The sequence below is a fragment of the Phalacrocorax carbo genome, chromosome 2, assembly GCF_963921805.1.
Source record: "Phalacrocorax carbo chromosome 2, bPhaCar2.1, whole genome shotgun sequence".
Taxonomy (NCBI): Eukaryota; Metazoa; Chordata; class Aves; order Suliformes; family Phalacrocoracidae; genus Phalacrocorax; species Phalacrocorax carbo.
Window position 1 is genome coordinate 134,825,673 of NC_087514.1, and position 19,163 is coordinate 134,844,835.

Below are 19,163 nucleotides of genomic sequence, written 5' to 3' on the forward strand. Positions count from 1 at the left end.
TGAGTTCCCCTTTCCTTCATGTTGCTATGCAGACTTTTGGGGTCATCTGACGTTACTTGAAATGCAATGGAATTCAACCATAAAGATAGAGAATTGTGTTTAAACAGTGAGACTAAACACTTGAAACATTTAATGACTACACATTCTTCAGACCTCCTCCACCCCACCTTCTCCCCCCCAAAAAAACTAATCCCAAACCAAACAACCCTAAGCACACTCCAACCATACTGCCAGCCTGGGCTATGAACAACTTAAACAAGAGAACAGAGGCCAAGCCTTCGTTTACATCGGTTAGTTATGGACAATCAGAGCTAATCTGTACTGTACAGAAATAATTTTGTAAAAGATCTTTTCTAGACTGTAGAGAAAGGTACAGAAGTTCAGGCTTGTTAATGAAGTTAGAAACAGCCTAGCAGCCTTTCTAGTGAAACTGCTGGGTAAAGCAAAATTGGTCTGTTGTTCGGTCAGTCCGTCCCTCCCCCAATTCTGCCTGTTGTTTCCCCTTTCCTCACTCTTCACTTGTCTTCTTGTATATGCCTAGAGAACATATCCTTTTGCCCTCCAAATGCAGGTTACTGCTGTTTCAGAGGTTATCTTGATGGCAATTAGGTCACTGATTTCATTTTTCATATGCTGGTGAGCTAACAGTTATTTAGGTTGTGGGGCTGCCCTCCTTTCAGTGCTGGAAAATAATTTGCACTCCTTTGTGCTTCGCTGCAAGTGGCACAGTTGCTCTTTTATTGCTAAATCTTGCCTGTGCCCCTTCGTCTGTGTGTGCTGCATCCGCCCCCTCACAACTATACTTTTGTCTCTGAGCCTGCCTCTCAACTTAGTGCGCTCACTATGCTTCACTTTACAAAAATCTTTATAATCTTCTGGATGGAGAGCCTGCCAGTGCTATTGCTGTCTCCTCCTGCTCTATTTCAGATTTGAATGCTGCATTCACCCATAATTTCAGCAGATACCCCCACAGCTTCCAGTGTCTGTAGTGGGACCTCAGAACGTGGATCTAGACCAAGAGACAGCTTTCTTTGCTTATAGTCAGTGCAAACTTCATTAAATGCAAAGAATGCAAAGATGTTTGGCAACAGGTAGTTGTCTTATAAATGTAAAGGTATTTGCAGCCATCAGCATTGAGATTCTCCTAGTTGAATTAAGCATTTGTCTAGGCCGATAAGAAAGAACATTCTCAGAGTATTTTAAGGACTGGGTGCAAAAACTTTCTACCAGGTTTGCATTTGACTACAGATATATATACTTGCCCTAACACAGTCCTTTGTAGAATGCTTGTGAGTTTGTGGAAGTGACAAGAAAAATAATGAGTGTGCTGCTCTGGCTGGATGAGCACGGTGCTAATGTGGCTGCACCGCTTCCGTTAAGTACGCTAGCTCGTTGCACCGCCAGTCCCAAGCTGTATGTGTAACGAATGCACAAGGATAAAATGCAAGGAATATGACACTCTCATAGATGACTCATCAAGTCTAATAGCATTATTGTCACTTGAAGATGGTCTCAGGGAAACAAGTAAGTGTTCAAGTGCTCCTGGCCTACCATTTATAATCCTTTCAATCACAGTTGAAGCCTTGTTTCCAGATCTGCTCATACTAATTTAGAAACACCCTTCTCCCCAGGAAAGAAAAAAAAAAAAAGAATTTGAACCTATATTTTTTCAGTTTGTTCCAAGAACGGGAACAGGCAACATAACTGTTTCATTCCTCAGTGATGGGCAGCTTTCTTTTCTCTTCCTCCTTTATGCTACTCCTGGCAGACTAGTTTTTCAAGAAGTCCCTCATACCATCCTCTTTCCAAGCTGCTGCCTTTTCTAACCTCTCCTTTACGATGCTGCCTCCTCTTCTGCCTTGAGTCTACTTTTGTGTGGTTGAGTCCTTCCTCACAGCCTCATTCCTGCCGTTGCATTTATACTACCTTTCCCTTTGAAGTTGAGATGGTATTATCCAAAAATTAGAACAATTGATTATAACATTAATAACTATTTTGCAACAATATTAAGACTATGCTGACAGGTGTAAAATCAGAAAACAATTTTCAGCAGAGGTATTGGTAGGTTTATTCCAGCACTACAAGAATGGAAGGTGCTTCCCTGACTAGTATGCTGTTGGGCTGCCAAATCCCAAGCAGAAGTAGGGCCAAATTCAAATTCAGGTACAAAGTATTAATTGTGACTTCATCTTGCTGTGAGATTTGCCTAAGATTTGCTCTTCTTTTACATCTAGCACACTTAGGATATATGCAGTTTCGCAGTAAGTTTTCAAAGGTGATTACTTCTTTCAAAAACCTTACCTGATGTTTCTAAACATACAAGGTTAAGAAATATCATGGCAAGAGAGTTTCTTTTGCTGGACCATCATCTTGTTTCAACTACTATCATTTACGTATATTCGTAAATATCATGAGACTTCTACCTCCTGTTTACCCCTTACATTTTATAAGCTGGGTAATTTATCTTACCAGTGCATGATACTGTGCCTTGCCCAGAGAACGTAGTTATGACTAAGTGGCATGGCAAACAGAAGGTGTTTTAAGTATTTTGTTTATATTTGCTACCTAGCTAAGTATGTGTTGATGTTTTTGTGGAATTATACAACTGATGATTTACTGAGCACTCTGCCCTATCACACGTCCCTTCAGGGTTTCCTCTACTATAGACCTGAGCACAGGGCATTATTTGGCTGAAGTGTGGTGAAAGCCACGAATAGAGAACCACAGCTGTGTATATTTATGACTGTCTTCCAGATACAAGATGCTGTAAGTAAAAGTTAGGGGACCAAAGCAATACAATGGAATTGGTATTTCACAACTCCCACTGCTCAGTGGTTTTGAACAATTTTTAATTTATCGGGATGGTGAAATACCATGTACAAGACCACTTCATGGTTCTGTTATTGTTAAACCTATTGTTTAAGAGTTGCATGTGCTGTGAGATTTGGATTTTTCTCTGAGGGATCAGCTTGGAGGAAAGAGTAATGCTAACATGAAATTCAAAAATACAGACTCAGAAGTACAAAGCTTACTAGATACTTTAAAAAGTTACTATTTTTTGAAAAATAAATCCCTATGAACATCGAGGGTCTGCTTTTTTGAAAGGGCTATCCACATGACTAACATGGGTCTCTGACAGGAGAAAAGCAGTTGTAGGAGTAAAACCGAAAGTTGCTAATACTCACAAATAAACTGAGAAGTGGGCAATCTTGAAGTGCTAAATATTTAACAATCCCTGGGAAAATTAGAGAACTTCTATAAAACCCGCAAGCCTTGAAGACTGCCTAACACCCTTTGCACCTCTGCAAGAAAAGGGGCTTTGCTTTTACTCAGTGAGAAAAAACACTGTCATTGAAGGTTGGCTTTCTTCATGTTATAATAGAAATGTTGCTTTTCTTCCGTCTTCACTGATAACCATTACTACTTCTTTGGCATGCATTTTCTGTTGCCAATAAGGCAATGCAGAAAAATATCCCATCTTGCTTCTACTCTACACACCTAAGGTCAACTTTGTAACTTTAAAGTCTAGTTAAAAAGCAAGTGAGCAAACAAACCCCCACAAATCAGTGTTTAAAGGAAAAGCAACAAGTTTAAGACAGGAACCTTTCTGTGTATTCAAATACTCAGCTGTAGGGTATGCTGCCTCATGAGCCGGGCTCGCTGCTCTGGTGCGGACACGGCTCCGCTTCTGAGAGGTGTTTCAGTTCCACAATTTATGCCACTGCTTAACAACACTGTAGGTGACAGACTTACAGATGTCTCTTTCTTAACATCTAGAGCAGGGAAAGTCACACAGCGCTGCATATGTTACTGGTGGATGAGAGGCATGCTGCTTGGTCACAAATTTAGAACAGATATTTCAATTAGCGTCCTCAGAACAGCTGCCTGGCACCGAAGAGCTCAGAGAGAAGGCACACCAGTGTCTCAAGGGAGACAGGGCAAAAAAAGAAAAAAAAGAAAAAAAAAACCCACACACAAAAAACCACAGCAGAGCGGCTTTGACACGTTTCGAGTTCCGTCGCCCTCAACTTCTCCCCTCGGGCTGCCCGGCATTCCAGGGCCGCCGCGCCGCGGGACGGGCTCCGGCCCTGACCCCCTGAGCCATACCCGCATTTACCAGCCCGCTGGGCCCCGGCGCCTTCCCGGCTGCTACACCGCAGCCCGGGGCCAGGCCGTGGCAGAGGGCCGCCAGTGCCGGTCATGGTTCCCCCGGCCCAGGTAGGCAGCGGGGCGGACGGGAAAACCGGCGGGGCGCGCCGGGCGCCGGCGGCGGCGGGGCGGGGTGAGCCGAGCCGGGCCGGCCCCGGCAGGGGCGGCCCCGCGTCCCGCAGCCCCAATGGGCGGGGAGCGGCGGCGGCGCACGTAGCTCTCCCAAGATGGCGGCGTCTCCGGACCGAGCTGCGAGCGCAGCTGCGGGGCTGGGGGCGGCGGGCGGCCGCTGAGGGAGGCGGCAGGGGGCTGGCGGCGCTCGCCGCGCCTCCCCGCAGGGTGAGAGGGAGCTTTCCGCGCGGCTGCCGGGCTTCACCATGCTGCGGAGCTAGAGCCGCCCAGGCGCCGCAGCGCAGCGGGGTAATAATGTTAGCAGAGGTAAGAGCCCTGCCGCGGGCGGCGGGATGCGGGAGGGGCGGCAGCTGCTCTCCGTCCGCCCGAGCGGGCGGCTGCGCGCCGCGGCCCGCGACGGGGAGGAGGCGGGACGCTCCAGCGCGGCGGCGGAGCCCGGCCAGCCGTGCCCGCGCCGTGCAGCAGCCGGCCGGCCCTCCTTCCCCAGCGATCCGCCGGCGGCGGGGCTTTCCCGCCCGGCGAGGGGCCGCGGGGCCGCTCCTCCGCGGCGGGCCCCTTTCCGAAGAGGTACACCTGGTGAGGAGGCGGCCTGCCGCGGCCCTAGGCCTCGCCGGAGAGATGTCCCCGCCCGGGCCCCCGGCGCCGGCTCCAGCCCCTCTGGCCTCCTCCTCTGCGGTACCTTCGATAAGGCTCCTGTGTTTGATTTCCTCTTAAACCGAACGGTTTTGCTGTTGCAGGAGTTTGTGGTTGTAGGTAATTGGTAGAAGTTAGCTGCCTCGGTTCGCCTCTCCCTGGTAGGGGGTTCCTGTCCCAGAGCAGCTGGGCGGCTAAGCTGTGAGGCAAGCAGGTATTTGAGGACCAGCGTGGGCTAGAAATGGCTACTGTGTCCAAAGGTGCTCTCAAAGGGGGAATCTGGCCGTGTTTCCTAGCTGCTGGAAAAGAGGTTTTTCCCTGTACTCGGTTGTCTCTACACAGACTAATTGATTTTCTATTTTTAATATGTCAATAACGTGTCTGGTATACAGATACTTCTCCAACATGATGATTGCGTTACCTGTGTTTTATAATCTGTCATTTTATCCTCATTGAAGGTTATTCGTTCAAAACTGAATTGTCTTAAATCTTGAAGGGTGAAGGCTTGCTTTCTGACACCTGAGAAATTTAGCTTTGCTTTCCTTGAATGATAGGTAAAAAAGTATCCTGAAGCTTTCAATTTGCATCAGTGCAAAGTTTCAGGGCATTAGGAAAGTGGTTGTGTAGTGCCATGAGCTCTCAGATTTTGCCGGGAGGGTAAAATTTGCCAAGTGAGTTAAACCTGTAAAAATACGTGACCTACTTTTGCATGAAGGGTATTCGGTAGGTGGCCAGGGTTAATAATCTGCATTAAATAGCGCTGATGAGTGTGATGCGTAAGCATTAACCACAGTAATTCAGATTATTTTAAGGGTGGCATAGAATGTTCTGGGTCAGTGCCTCATACTCGACTGTTTGTTCTGTTTGATGATGGCTGTGTGTGCCTATCCAAGGCACTTGATTATCTTGGAATTGAATTTTTTTTCTGATAGCACTGGTGTAGCAGTGTGGATGACACTTGCTCCCTTGGCTTTCTGAGGCAAAACCTAGTGCTTACGCATGTGATGGCCAGTGATGATACTTAGCCTTGGTGTCTAGAGGACTGGGTTCTGATGTTTTTTACTTCTAGTTCCTGTATATAAAATATTTGTAGGCAGGATGCTTCAGGGTGAAGTATTCCAAGTTTGGCCTCTGTCAAAGAGGTGACTTCATAAAATTTTGTTGGGGGGTGGGGTGTCTAGCAAAGTTGCAGGCTTTGCTCACCTGCCTGAAAAGCAGTTGTGGGAGCGCTTCAAACAACCAGAGAGCTCTTGGAGGACCCACCTGACCTGTGAACTGGAAGGAGTCCTTTCCAGTGTGCTTTTTTGGGTGTTCCAATGGTGACTTGGTAGCTAAAACACCTTGTGAAAACTGCATGCAGTCACACCCATGAACCCTTTCCACACTTTGCAGGCATATGCAGATTGCCTCAAGCCTACTGATACACATACAGTATTCTATAAACACCTAAATCTTTCTGTCTCTCTCTTTTTTTTTTTTTTTTTCCTTCTTCATATGTGGAAGTTGAGGTGAAATGTATGGTGGACTGACACTGGAGTAGGACAATAGTGAAAACTGCATGTCTGTAGGCTGCCTAAATTTATCTTAATAACTTACTTTGAGGAGGGAGAGCACTGGATAGCCAGTAAGCCTGTTGGGTTTTTTTCCTCTCACAAAGTAACTATTTTATTTAAGAACCTATAGTGAAATGAGGTAAAAAATTTTCTGTATATTTGCGGACTTGTGTAGTTTTCTACTGTCTAGAATGGCCAAGATCACTGTCTTTTTTTTTTTTTAGAGCCATCAAAAATTTAGAAACATTCCCCCCCACTAAAGCTGTTACTTTTATAATTTAACAATGAGACAATATTATTCTTAAAGATATTAAAGCATGAAGGAAAGGTAGAGTCTGCTTCTACATGTATTGTTATTATGCAGTTAAAACATAACTTAGAGTTCCTCGAGATCAGTTTCCTACATGCTTTGACTCTGTCCATATATGCAGACCCCAGCAGATTCAGTCCAGTTTTGTGTGGATGTAGTTAGGATTAGGACCTTGTAATCAGTAATTTAAGGGGAAGATTACACTTCCTGTCAAGAAAAATACCGGGTGTGTTTTTTATTTGGCCCTTACTGTAGCTCATCTTATTTTAGTTGTATCAGAAATCATGTCATTGGATGACAAGCACATGTGCTTATTCACCTACTTAGCAAACACCATTCCCCAATTTTTTGATGTCTTGGCCATTGGAAATTACTTTTGCAGTCACATTGAATACATTCTGTCTGCATACATTCAGAGTCCTGCTGCAGTGATCATTTCCCTAGTCTGTTGGGTTGGCCTTGCTGTGTCTTTTCACTTGTTCCCCTTTTCTTGCTCATCAGGTGTCTTTTGCTTTTCAAGACCCAGTGTGTGCGCCTGTTACCGTGTGACTTACTGTTTCAGCACTTTCTTGTCTGGTGAGGCCATGATGGACACAAGTTGCAAGGGTCTGTCTCTTGTGCTTTCAAACAACTGTCTTCACCGTACTTGCCTCTTCTCCGGTAGCGACTGTACTGCCCTGACTACAGTGAGGCAGCTGGTGTTTTGCACTGTAGCTTTTGCTGGTCAATAGTGTCTTAAATGCTGATGGGAACAAACATTAAATAAGACTTTTGGTGGGACTTAATTTACAAGAAGTTTTAGAATGTCTTTCAAACTGATGGCCTGTGCTGTCTGCATTTGCAGCCCTTGTTGCCTCTAAAGATGGCGCTTTAGAAAAAGTGAGGAGTAGATTTCTTTTTATAATTTTTTCCCTCCAGTTGCTCATTAAACCGCTTTGAGATGCTTAGTGAGAACTTCCTTCTGAATTTATCAGCAACTAAATTTTCGACAACTGAATTCTCAGCTTAGTAGAAGTATTTTGTTGCAGCACTAGTGACAGCTGAGAAAATTTTTGAAATTCAGAAAAGTAGAACTTTTTTTTCATGTCCATAACTAAAAATTAGCCATACAAAATGAGCTCTGATATGTTGATATTTCTTGTTATTGCAACCGGTAAAGATAATTTACTAACTACATGTAGTATTTCCTTTTCATTAAAACAATCTACTTTTTATTTATAAGAGATGTTTAACAAACTTTTTAATTAAAAACTTTGATAGCATTGAGAACTGTTTTGAGCAAAACCAAGCAAAATAGCCTGATTTTTAAGAAAGAAGATTGACTCAGAAGCTTGTTTTAACTTGCTTTAGAATAATAATGAATTAGCCCTACTGAAACAGTAGCACATTGTAATGTATATGTTAGTCCAGCCCTGAAAGATGCAGAACATAGTTAACTGCCTGATATACTATAGCATTGTTAATTTTTTTCTGCTCCTTGTTATATGGCTGTGGAATGTTTCTGTGATGCTTCATCTGACTGAAGTATGTTTTGTTGAAAGAGACAGCTTCAAGTGTGTAGACAATTAGCAGGGCGTGGAAAGAAATTAGTTTTCTGTCTGTGAAACTTGTGTGCTGGGGCTTTGCCTTGGTGCCAGTGTTTTGCCAGATGAGATCTAGCTGGAGCATCGGTTGCAGGCCCTCGGGAGGTAAAAAGCCTTCCTTTTCTCCTTCATGTATTCTGGTTAAAATTTCTTGAGGAATGGTAAAATTAGGAAAAATAACCTTTTACAAAGAATGGGTGTCTCGTGTTCCTAGTATTGGTTTTTAAATATTTTGCTGGCTATTAGTAAAAGATAATGTCTAAATGCTAGGACTATTCTTAGAGTGTATTGTTGGTCTTAAACTGCTGAGACTGAATGCAGAGTTCTGCAACAACTCTGAAATGTCAGTCTGGACCATTCCCCAAAACAGTGTGGAATAAGAAAGGTGGAAAGTTTCTTAGTTCAACAAAAATAGTAATAGCTTGTCTGGTTAGATAGCTGAAGGAGCTCCAAAAGATTATTTCCTCTGTCTGGTTGCACTCTAGGGAGTTATCTCTGTTTTAAATGTGTTTGTCCCTTTTCCCCCACCCCTTACAAAGATGACAAAGCATGTTTTTCTCTGAACTAGTATTAGGAGAGTTGCTATTATTAGAGAAAAGAAACCATTGGTGTTGTGTGTAAGTTACTGGCAACACCTAAAGAATTAATATACTGAGGCTGGAATAATAGAAAAATCAATTGTAATTGGCACTTGCAGTTACATGAGAGAGAAACTTCAAGAAGTACAAGGCATTGCAATCTTAGGCTTAATTGCTTGTTCCCCTCCCCCAATAAGTAATGTGTGATTTCTGAATTTAAAAAATGAGGCATTATTTCATGACATAAACATATTGAAATGTTTTAACAAGAGCACTTTAACCTTGTTTACATAATTTCTATAGTATTATACCCCAAAATGGTGACTGTAATTGTGATGATAGGTATGAGGTGAAAAGGGCATTTATTTTTAATGTGAGTAAGCATAGATGATAGATGGCAGTTATAAAAGGAGCCCCTTACCTGCACATACCTGTTTGGGAAAGGAGGTCAATTCCTACCCTGCCAGAGTTTGGGAATGCCTCTTCAAGATTTTATTCTTGCTCTGAAGTAGAAGTAGCTGTAAAGTCCTCAGAGAGGGGAGGTGGATTTTTGAAGAAGCTATGGTGTCGATCAGCTTTCTGTGGTCTGTCTGGAAGGAGATGCAATCTCAGTGTTGCAGCTACAACAGTGTGAGTCAAATTTAGTCTTGTATTTTAGCATTGGCATTTTACAAACATTAAAAAAGTCCCACAGGTTTTTAACTAGTTTTGTTCAAGTGGGATTATCTGAAAATCCAGGGATTTCACAGGGTAGAATACAGAGTTGACCACAGTGGTTAGTTCAGTAGTTTTGAAGCTATTTGACCAGTGGCACTTAAACTTCTTCAGTCCTGCTGCTTCACATGTTTTTCTTGGACAGTAAGCACAAGACCAATTTGATTTGAACCTCACAGTTAGTCAGTCCACCAGTTGCCGTCAGGAGGAGATAAACTCCTCTCTGCTTGCTTACTTTCCATTGTGTCCCTTCCTGCATCAAATGGCCTGCATGATGTTCTTTTTGTGCCTTGACTTGGTTGGAAGAAATTTTGATAATCAGAAATACATAAATATCAAGAACTGGTTTTTTTATGTCACAGGTGGAAATAGCGCTGTGTTTATTCAAGTGAGGGTAATGTGGCCTAACTAAAAGTTCACAGGTACTTGTCGTCTATGCCATTGATGTCTAAAATGCTTAATTCAGTAACCTGTTGCAGCAGAGTTTTGGGTAGGAAGACAAGCTTTACACATTTTCTTTTAAAGAATGTTAATGCATTTGGGGACTTACTTTGAAGAGTATTAGCTGTTTAAATGCAGCTGTGCTTTTGTTACAGTGTGATTTTATTTTTTGTCTGTTCCTCTGCCTTTCTTCCCTTGATCCCATGTTTCTGGTAGGAATGGAGTGATCCCTGTTCTATTTTAATCAAATCTGTGTCAGAATGCTATTATGTCAAAAATATTGCTATTTTAAGATCATGTATTCCTGTTCGTCAGTACATTTTTGCAATTCTAAGAAATAACTGAACTCAACACTTCTGCTGGTGCCTCTGAGGCAGCATAGGTTAGGCTATCTCTTGTGAAGGGAGCGAACTTGAACAGGAAGTTTGAATTGCTACATATCCTGTAGGATGCTCTGCATTTCCACTCTTCCTGTCGGTGCTGTTAGACAAGGCCAAGTAGAAAATACTCTAGAAGTTCATAGCAAAATTCTTGCCACAGCCAACCAACTCATTGTGAAACAGTGCCTCAGACTTGGGATAATTTCTCCTATAGCTCTTAATCAGTACTGAAGGCAATGGGAAAGAACGTGCCTGATGTTCCCAGTCATCCTGTGTTCGGCATCTGGTGTTCCAGACTGAACGGATGAGTTAAAAGTCTGGTGGTGTACATGCTTTAGGAAATAAGTATCCCACCTGTGTAACTGCAGAAAGAGTGATTGATTTAAAGTTTTGCTCATCATCAAGATGATCTTGGACCTGTTTGACAGAGAGACGCGATGAAACCTTACTTGTTGCCATGCTGCTGTTCTAACAACTGCTGCTGCAGTCTGAGGAGGGATGTTTCTGATGAGTCTTGGCTCCTTTCTTCTGCGTGAGGCCTGGCACCTCTTCACTTAAACCTTTGCATTCCGTGTTCTTTTTAATAACTCAAAACTTTGTTTATTTTCAGTTTTGCCAATGTTGTAGTATTTTATAACCCTGTATAGTCTTACTTTTCTGAAGCATATGTCATGATTTTTGTGTTCTCTTGAAAATACTAGGATCGGTAATAATGATATGTATTCCTTAGCCACTGAAGGAACTATATGTGCTTGAAGTTGTACCTGTATTTTGTTGTGCAATATTTTTTTCTTTTTCCCCTAAAATGCTATGCCCAGTAGTGTGTTGGTTTTTTTTTTTTCCCCAGTATATCTTGGCCTTTTTGTTACTGATAGAGACCATAATTTTTAAGGAAATCTATGTTTGATTGAGGTAGCTAACATCTTTTAATATACTTGGAATAAAAATACTTTTTTATCGTTTGTATACTCAAATTAGTATTTCTGATCACAATGCTAATATGCTGAAATTTAATGAACTTCGTAAAGTAAAATCATGTACTATGGATATCGTAAATCTTGTGATGTAATGTCTCAATTACAGATCTAATCTGACAGTACATACAGTGAAATGGAGATTACTTATTACGGTTCATTTATTGCTTACATATAATTTCAAAATTGTTGTGGAAAACATTGGTCTGTGTGAATATAATTTTCATAGTTTTGGTAAGATGGTATTTCTTTATAACAGGCTAGGAAGATAAGGCTTTACTTTAAATTTTCATTCTTGCCACAGTTTTCCTTTTCACAGTCAATGGTTTTGTTTTTTTTTCCAAATTGAGTACTCTGCAGTAGTTGTACTTAAATATAATTTACCCTCACTGCGTGTGTACAAGCATTTAGTACTAGTGCCTTGCCTTATGGTCTTAGCACTATCTACTGCATTCTCTCTTTTGTGCTTCATGCTTGCATTAATTCAACTTGCATGTGTGACTAAGACTTGAAATAAGTCTTATTTATTTCTTTATGTTGGTTTTAAGGTCTGGACTTTAAATGGTGTTGGTCTTCTGTCTTTCAGTTGGCAGTTGCCCTACTACAGCTTCTTAAAGAATTCTTGAGAAGATGACGAGTTAGCAGTAGTGAGACAAAATGCAAACTTGATGTTTCTGTGAATGTTTCTAAGCTCTTCCATTACTTTATTGGGTATTTTCCTTTATTTAATTGTCCAGTTAATGATGGTCTGTTGTTTCCCATTACTGTTTCTTTTAATTGTCCTTTATTTTACCAATACCCTCCTTTCTCTTGTTTTCTATTTTAAAATATTTTTGGATTAATAATGTCAGTATAATATTATGCTTGCACACTTCTTTCTGAATTTCTAGAGGTTTGCCAATTATGCATCAAAAAACAAAAGTTATGAAAAGCATTTTTCTGCGTGCATTTTCAACTAATTTTCCAATGATCGAAGTAACTGTGTTACTGCTGTGGAATAGTATACCTAGGTCAGTCTACGAATGCTTCCACCCTGCTGTCTGTATGGTTCTTCTTTTGTTTATTACTTGTTGCTCTTGTGTGTTTCCTTCCTCTTTATTTTTCTTCCTTGTGTATTTATCTTTGTTTTCCTGCTGCTGTCACTGGGTTGGCCGTATATTTTTCTTTAGATATCCTACATGCATAAAGGCATTTAAGACACTAAAATTGCAGTTTCATGTTTGACTTCGCTGGATCTAGTTTGGCCTGCTACTGAAGAGGTTTTCTTCCTCCCACCAGACACAAGCTGGTGTGTTGCTGCTTCTTGTATCAGGCCTAGCAGCAACTGCGCAAGGAATTTTTTTATCTTGGTGAACGAGACTTCTGGAGAGGTATGAGGGTGGCAACACAGGAGAAGTTGCCAAACTGATGCCTACGTGGTCCAGTTTGAAGGAAGTGCATAGTGCTTTCCTGCATTTCCTTCTGTTTAGATCTAAAGCGAATCGATATCACAAATAATTCCGGTCCTTTCAAAAACAGGGAATGTCATAATTCCCCCTGTGACTTCTGAATGCATCTTTGCCTCCAGAAAAAGTTACGAGTAAAGGTATCTAGCTCCACTTTGGTTAGGCTTATTTTTTGTTCTTGGTCTTGAGCAAGTGTAAGTGATTGAGGTTTCTAGCTATCTTCTGTAAACTTGCCCTGAGAGCTGGATACTCAAATTACTTAATTAGCTTCATCTATAATTAGTTTCAGTCTATACTCTTTAGTGGCAAGAGTTGATGCACCATTTCTGTGGTTTCCTCCCCCCTGCAATTCATTGAAATTTGTTGGAAATATTCCATGCCCTAATGTTTGAGAATGAAGTGTTCCACTGAGTTCATAGAACTGTCTGTGTAAACTTTATTTGCAGATGTTCATCCTTGCTTTCCCTCTTCGGTGTCGCAGTGGGCAGGAGGTAGTATATGCACCTGGGAGATATGGTCAGGGAGTAGTTGGCACAGTAACTCTGGGTCCAGATTTTTTGTGAGGAAGGGGAGGAAGACTGCTTGAGGCTAAAAGATTCATCTAGGATACTCAACAGGCTCTTGGCTTCCATAGAGAGGCCAGATGTACAGAGGTTATGGAGCAGAGGTTTAGAAGAAATTGTAGGAGGCTCCAATCAACTTACACATACCCGGTTGCTTCTGAGCTACACGCTGCAGCCCCTGTCAGCAGCGTTGTGTAGCAAATCACTTGGATAAAACTTGTGAAGTTTCTTGGGAGTTGCAGAGGCAGCAGGCAGAATGGTTTTCTCAGTAACAGTATGCAGGAAAAGGCAAAAGGGCACAGAGGATCATGAAGGAGATGCACAGAGTAACCATGCTTTCTCAAAAGGGATGGTGAACCAAAGATCTCTTGAAAGTGTGTGTGTAAAGCAGGCAAGCAATAAGAACTGAAGGAGGAATTGGGAAAGGGGATATTAAACACATGAAGGGGAAACATTGGGAATGTTTTTATTAACGTTCCCATTACCTTTATCCCACTGGAAAAAGGCAATAATAAATACTTTTTCCCCCTCTTAACTAAAGGCATTTTCTTTGCCCTACCCTCAAAGTGCTGCTTTTCTTTCTTGGCACTGTCCATTCTGCTAAGAGTTATGCATCAACTGGTCATTGAAGAATTTGCAGTCGTCTTTTCGTATTGTGGACTACTGAATAATTTGGAGATGCTGAACTGATCTTTCTCTTGCTTTATTTTATGCAACTGGATGATATTCTGTCCAGGAAAAGAGTTGCAAGGAACTGGAAGTCTTGAGGCTTACTCTAGCTTTGTAAAGGCTTTGGTCATTTTGTATAACATCTGTTTTCATGGTTATTTTGTCTTCATCCAGTAAGCATGCTTCATAGGAAATTTGTAGGAGTTCAGATGTACACTTGGAGGCTACTGGGAATTTGTAGTGAAATAGCGGTTGTATCGGAGTTTCTGTATTTTGTACCTGGAGAAAACTTAGAGCGCTTAAAGAACTGCAGCAAGTTTAAACTGAAGAAAACAGTGGAGTGACATCACAGTCTTCAGAGGAAGGTGCTAGTGTTCTGTCAGTGGATTTAAGTTTATTCTTGAAAATGCACTGTATTTGCAACTTGGGACCTATTTGTTATTTGGCTACTGAAAACTGCTTCTTTGTGGTGCGTGCTCTGATCTTTGAGGTTCCTCCATTTTTATATCCATTTCGTTTTGTAGTTTGTTAATTATGATGCTGGTTAAAAAGCACTACATACTTTTTAAAAAATATTGAAGAACTCTCAGTAAATTTCTGAGAAGAGAAATTAGATAAGTGAAGGGGCGATCACTGCAAGCAGGAGTCCAAACTGAAACTAGATTCATGGTGCTGGCACTGATTGGGAGGTTGTTTTATTCTTTTAATTCCAAAACCTCAAAGTATTAACATCAATGAATATAATTTTGGTAGCTGTTTCTAAAGATTCCAATGGTTAGGCAGTAGATGCCCATTATTATGTCGGTGGTATGTGTATAGGAGACTACTGCTCTTGCTTGTTTATTTTTGAAGATAAAGGTGAGTGCTGTGGAGGGGAGGAGGGGGATAATACTTTTAAAAGTTGTGTTACTTCCTAGTCACATAAAGGGGAGGTCAGAATATTAATTTGGAGCACCAATATACTTTTTAAATCTACTGTCCCCTTGGTGGCCGGTGTAGCCAGTATGTGGCTTCACTATATGGAAGTAATTTGTTTTGGCACAAAATCTCTTGTGGTGGAATTGGATATTGCACATTCGTTTCCAGATGGATTTGTATTGTAATGGGGAGACCAAAACTGGACACAGGACTCCAAGGTTGGTTTTACATGTCCAAATAGAGAAGGATCACTTTCCTGGACCTGCTGGTGACACTTTTGCTGGTACAGGGTAGGTTACTGTTGACCACCCTTGCTACAAGGGCACGCTGCTGACTTGTGTTCATCCTGCTGCCCACGAGGACCCCTGGGTCCTTTCTGCAGAGCTGCTTCCCAGAGAGTTCGCTCCCAGAGTGTATTGTGACCCAGGGTTATTCTACCCCAGATGGAAGCCTGCACTTGCTTTGGTTGAACTTCATGAGGTTCCTGCCAACCCATTTCTCTAGCCTGTCAACATCCCTCTGAACAGTAGCTCTTACCTTCCAGTATATTGAGCAGTCACTCGTTTGGTATTCTGTGCAGACTTACTGAGGGTGCACCCTGTCCCATTGCCCAGGTCATTAATGAAGGCTTTAAACAGCATCGGTCCCCTCATCCTTGAAGGTTCCCACGTAGTTACTGGCTGACTGCTGAACTCTGCACCACTGATCACGTGTCTCTGCCAAGCAATCCAGTCAGTTTTTTCACTTACCTTGACTTTTTTTTTCAGGGGTGGAGAGGGGTGGGGATCTTTTAACCACATTATTTCATTTACCAAAATAACTCCACAAAGATATGACATGACTGACTGTAGTTAGAGGCAACAGCCTTGATCACTAGGGACAATGTGGAAATTAATTTTTAGTCTTGTTGAGCATGTCTGTTACTGGGGGACTCCTTCTGGCAATTAGGATAGGTAATGTGAATCAGCTTCTTCCACTTGTACTCCCTCATATTTGTAGCCTGACCTAATAAGGCAGCTAGAGTCTCTCTTTATATTTAGTCCAGTCTCCAATAAAAATATTCTAAAGTTGTGTTGTTAACTTAGTATTTTTAAAGTAACTTTTTAATCCAGATGAGGAGTGTTGCTGTTTGGGAACTTGGTATGTACTTGTAGAATAATGAAAAACCACAATAAAATACTATACTGCATCCAAAGTAGTTTGATCTTAAAGTTGGTGGGATAATGTTGTAGTTCAGAGGACTCTGAAAATTGTGCTGCAATTAGCAAACAGCAGATGTAATATTACCAGTGGATTAAAGAAATAAGCAAAACTCTCAGGTGACTGATTTTATAGCCTGAGGAAGCCAGGGTACTAAAAGATTATTCAGAAGTTAATGGCTAAATCTTTCTACAGTAAACTTAAGTACTGGATTTTGGGGTGTGTGTATAAGTATATAAAATATTTATCTATATATGAAATATATATAAACACACTTAGTAAGTTTAATTCTCGGTTAAAAAAAAAGTCACACACACCCTGCAGGTATGTCATTGAATTTATCAGTCCTTGTAGAAGAAACTACTCATTTTAAGGAGTTTGAGAACAATTATTTGCTTATAGATGCTTTTAAGCAAGTCATTGTGTGGTAGAAACAATTTTATTCATTTTCAGTATGAAATTTGAAGGTATTGTCTGCTGTTTCACAGGTGGTGAGTTGTTCAGTAAAAAGCAAAAAAGCAAAAAACCTACAATAACTGCTGCTGCAGTGTCCCGTTCCAAAATGTTCATAATTTTATAGAGTTTAGCTTATTTTATACCTTCATGTCTTAGACAGTTCTGTATTTGCAAAAACTAAGCACCTTCACTTAGTTTCCCATTCTGTTTTTATGATGCTATTATTATTTGAAGTTTCTGAGATTTCCTAAAGTAGATACAGTATTGTTGTGTCCTTTTTTTTTAAAGGTAATTCTATCAATTTAAGATTGTGCAAATTATTTTGCACACAGCGGCTGCTGTGAAATTGTGTTGTATCTCCATAGAAGAGAGAATGGATTTATTTTAAGAAAAGTAGTCATTGTTCATCAGACCTCTTATAACCCATCTTTTTCCACTTTCTCCTCCCTCTAAAAATCGTGGACAAGAATGGGTTGTCTTTGAACAGAAGGCTGTGCCCCAAATAATTTATATATAAATAATCTTTATATATAGTTTCTTAGCAAGTATGAGCCAATATAGCTAATGGCAAAAGTTCGGTAGTACAGTGGAGTTTGGAGTTCAAGGAATAGGCAGCTGCTTATTGCTTCACAGAAAGGGTGCTCAGTTGAAATGAACGCTAACATGGAACATGAGCTTAAAACTAAAGAAACTTCTACCTTCAAAAAGTATAGCTCTTAAGGTATGAAGAAACCTTTTTAAAAAACATGTCTGTTGTGACTGTTTTTGCAGTAGCCCTGAGCTCTGCCTACAAGTTTTTAATCAGGTGGAACATGAAGAGACTATCTACTAGATCTGACTCTTATGGAGAGAGACTGATTTAATATATTTCTGTCAAGAACATATTGGAACTCTTAAGTGGTAGAAATTGTTCTAGAAGCAAAGTTGATGTTAAATTCATTTAATGGGATCAGGTTTCTTTAGCAGTGAAAGAAAGATGACATTGGTGAAAGGAACTTTCAAGTAACTCCTTGCTGCAGTCTTAGGCAAGAAAGTAAAAAGTTTAAAATGCTGCTTGAGCGGTAATCACAACTGAAATATGAAAAATGTTGCCTGACTAAAGAGCGTGTGACTTCATTATTTTTAGCCATTTGGGAGAACATTTACTTGATAAAGATTCTGGGGTCTTCCACCCCTCCCCCTTTTGCCAGTGTTTGTCTTAGCAAAATTTGAAATATATGTAATCTGTTTAGCTAGAGGGTGAACATAGTACAGTCTAGATTATCTCACTGGCTTGAATTCAAGCTAGTAGAGGGATTACTTTATTTTCTCACCTTGGATCACCCTAGGTGATCCTGTCAAGCAGTAAGCCTGGCCCTGTTTGGATCACCTAAGGTGATCCAAAATGCTTTGATCCCTTTGCCTTGTTTTCTGTCCACATGGCTCAACTAGCTTAGATACAAGTCAAAATGGATTGTTACAAAGGAAAAGGATCACTTCCTTTGAAATTATATTAAAAATGAATTTGAGTATATTGCTTCTCTATTTAAGAAAGCAGCTGAAAGTGGGCTTACAGCTCCTGTTTCCCATCATTATACAAGATGCTCAAGTGCTTCTTTTAAACTTGACCAAAATTCGATATCCTTTTAAACTAGACTATGATTCAGAGTGGGTTTTAATGCAAGCATGTGATTGGAAAGAGTGTGTGTATCTGTGAAGGTGGCCTCTTGTTTTTCGTAGTAAGATAAATGCTTCTTCCACTTTCAAAATAAGGTTACATATAATGAGGCTTTCTGTCCCTTGCTGATAGTTCTGCTGTATAATAAAATAGATGTTAGCGCTGAAAATAAATGTTAATAAAATGAAGGTTGATTTAAAATTCAAGATTCCACTTTCTAATTTCATGTTGTTATCAGCAATGCTAGCAGAGCAGGCGTGAGAGAGGAAAAAACCCCCAAAAGTTGACTCTTGAATCCAGGCTGAATTTTATTGTGGTTTTTTTCACTTGAACAGGGGGTTTGGTGTTGAAAGGATGTACCAGTTCTGGTAGGACAATGACTGGTGTTAATCAGAAGACTGTCCTCCTTCAGCAGTTTTATTGCACAAATTGATTGTATGAAAATATGCAACATAATTTTTCTGTTTTTATTTTAATGGTAATATTCTGACTATAGAAAACAGGCAGATTTTATTTGAGAATTGGAATTTGTTGCTCTCTGGATAAATGCTGAAATTGAAGTAATGTGCAGAATGGCTTTTGAACTTCTTAGCTGCATAGTGTACTTTAATGTTACATAATTTAAGAAGATGTTAGCATATATTTTCATTTAAAGGTTTGCACTTTTAAAAATGAATTTCATGAATTGTTGAAACAGTGCAGTAATTGTGGTTTTAGGCTAAAATGAGAAGTTATTTCCCATGTCAGTAAGAGCTTTGTTAGACAACCTGCTATGACTGGTGGCAGGGAAGCACAGGGGAAAATGATC

The 19,163-nt window shown here is 40.8% G+C and overlaps 1 protein-coding gene across 4 annotated transcripts in view; it reads left to right on the top strand.

Moving 5' to 3' along the window:
• The first annotated feature begins 4,349 nt into the window (after positions 1-4,349).
• SNX13 (sorting nexin 13) overlaps positions 4,350-19,163 on the top strand; it is a 70,937-nt gene continuing 56,123 nt past the window's right edge. For 3 of the 4 annotated variants that reach the window (XM_064444484.1, XM_064444487.1, XM_064444488.1), the window contains exon 1: positions 4,350-4,587. In XM_064444484.1, coding sequence (XP_064300554.1) covers positions 4,576-4,587 — 12 coding nt within the window. In that variant the 5' untranslated portion in view covers positions 4,350-4,575. The remainder of the gene's footprint in view (positions 4,588-19,163) is intronic. The other variant, XM_064444486.1, reaches the window with a different exon arrangement.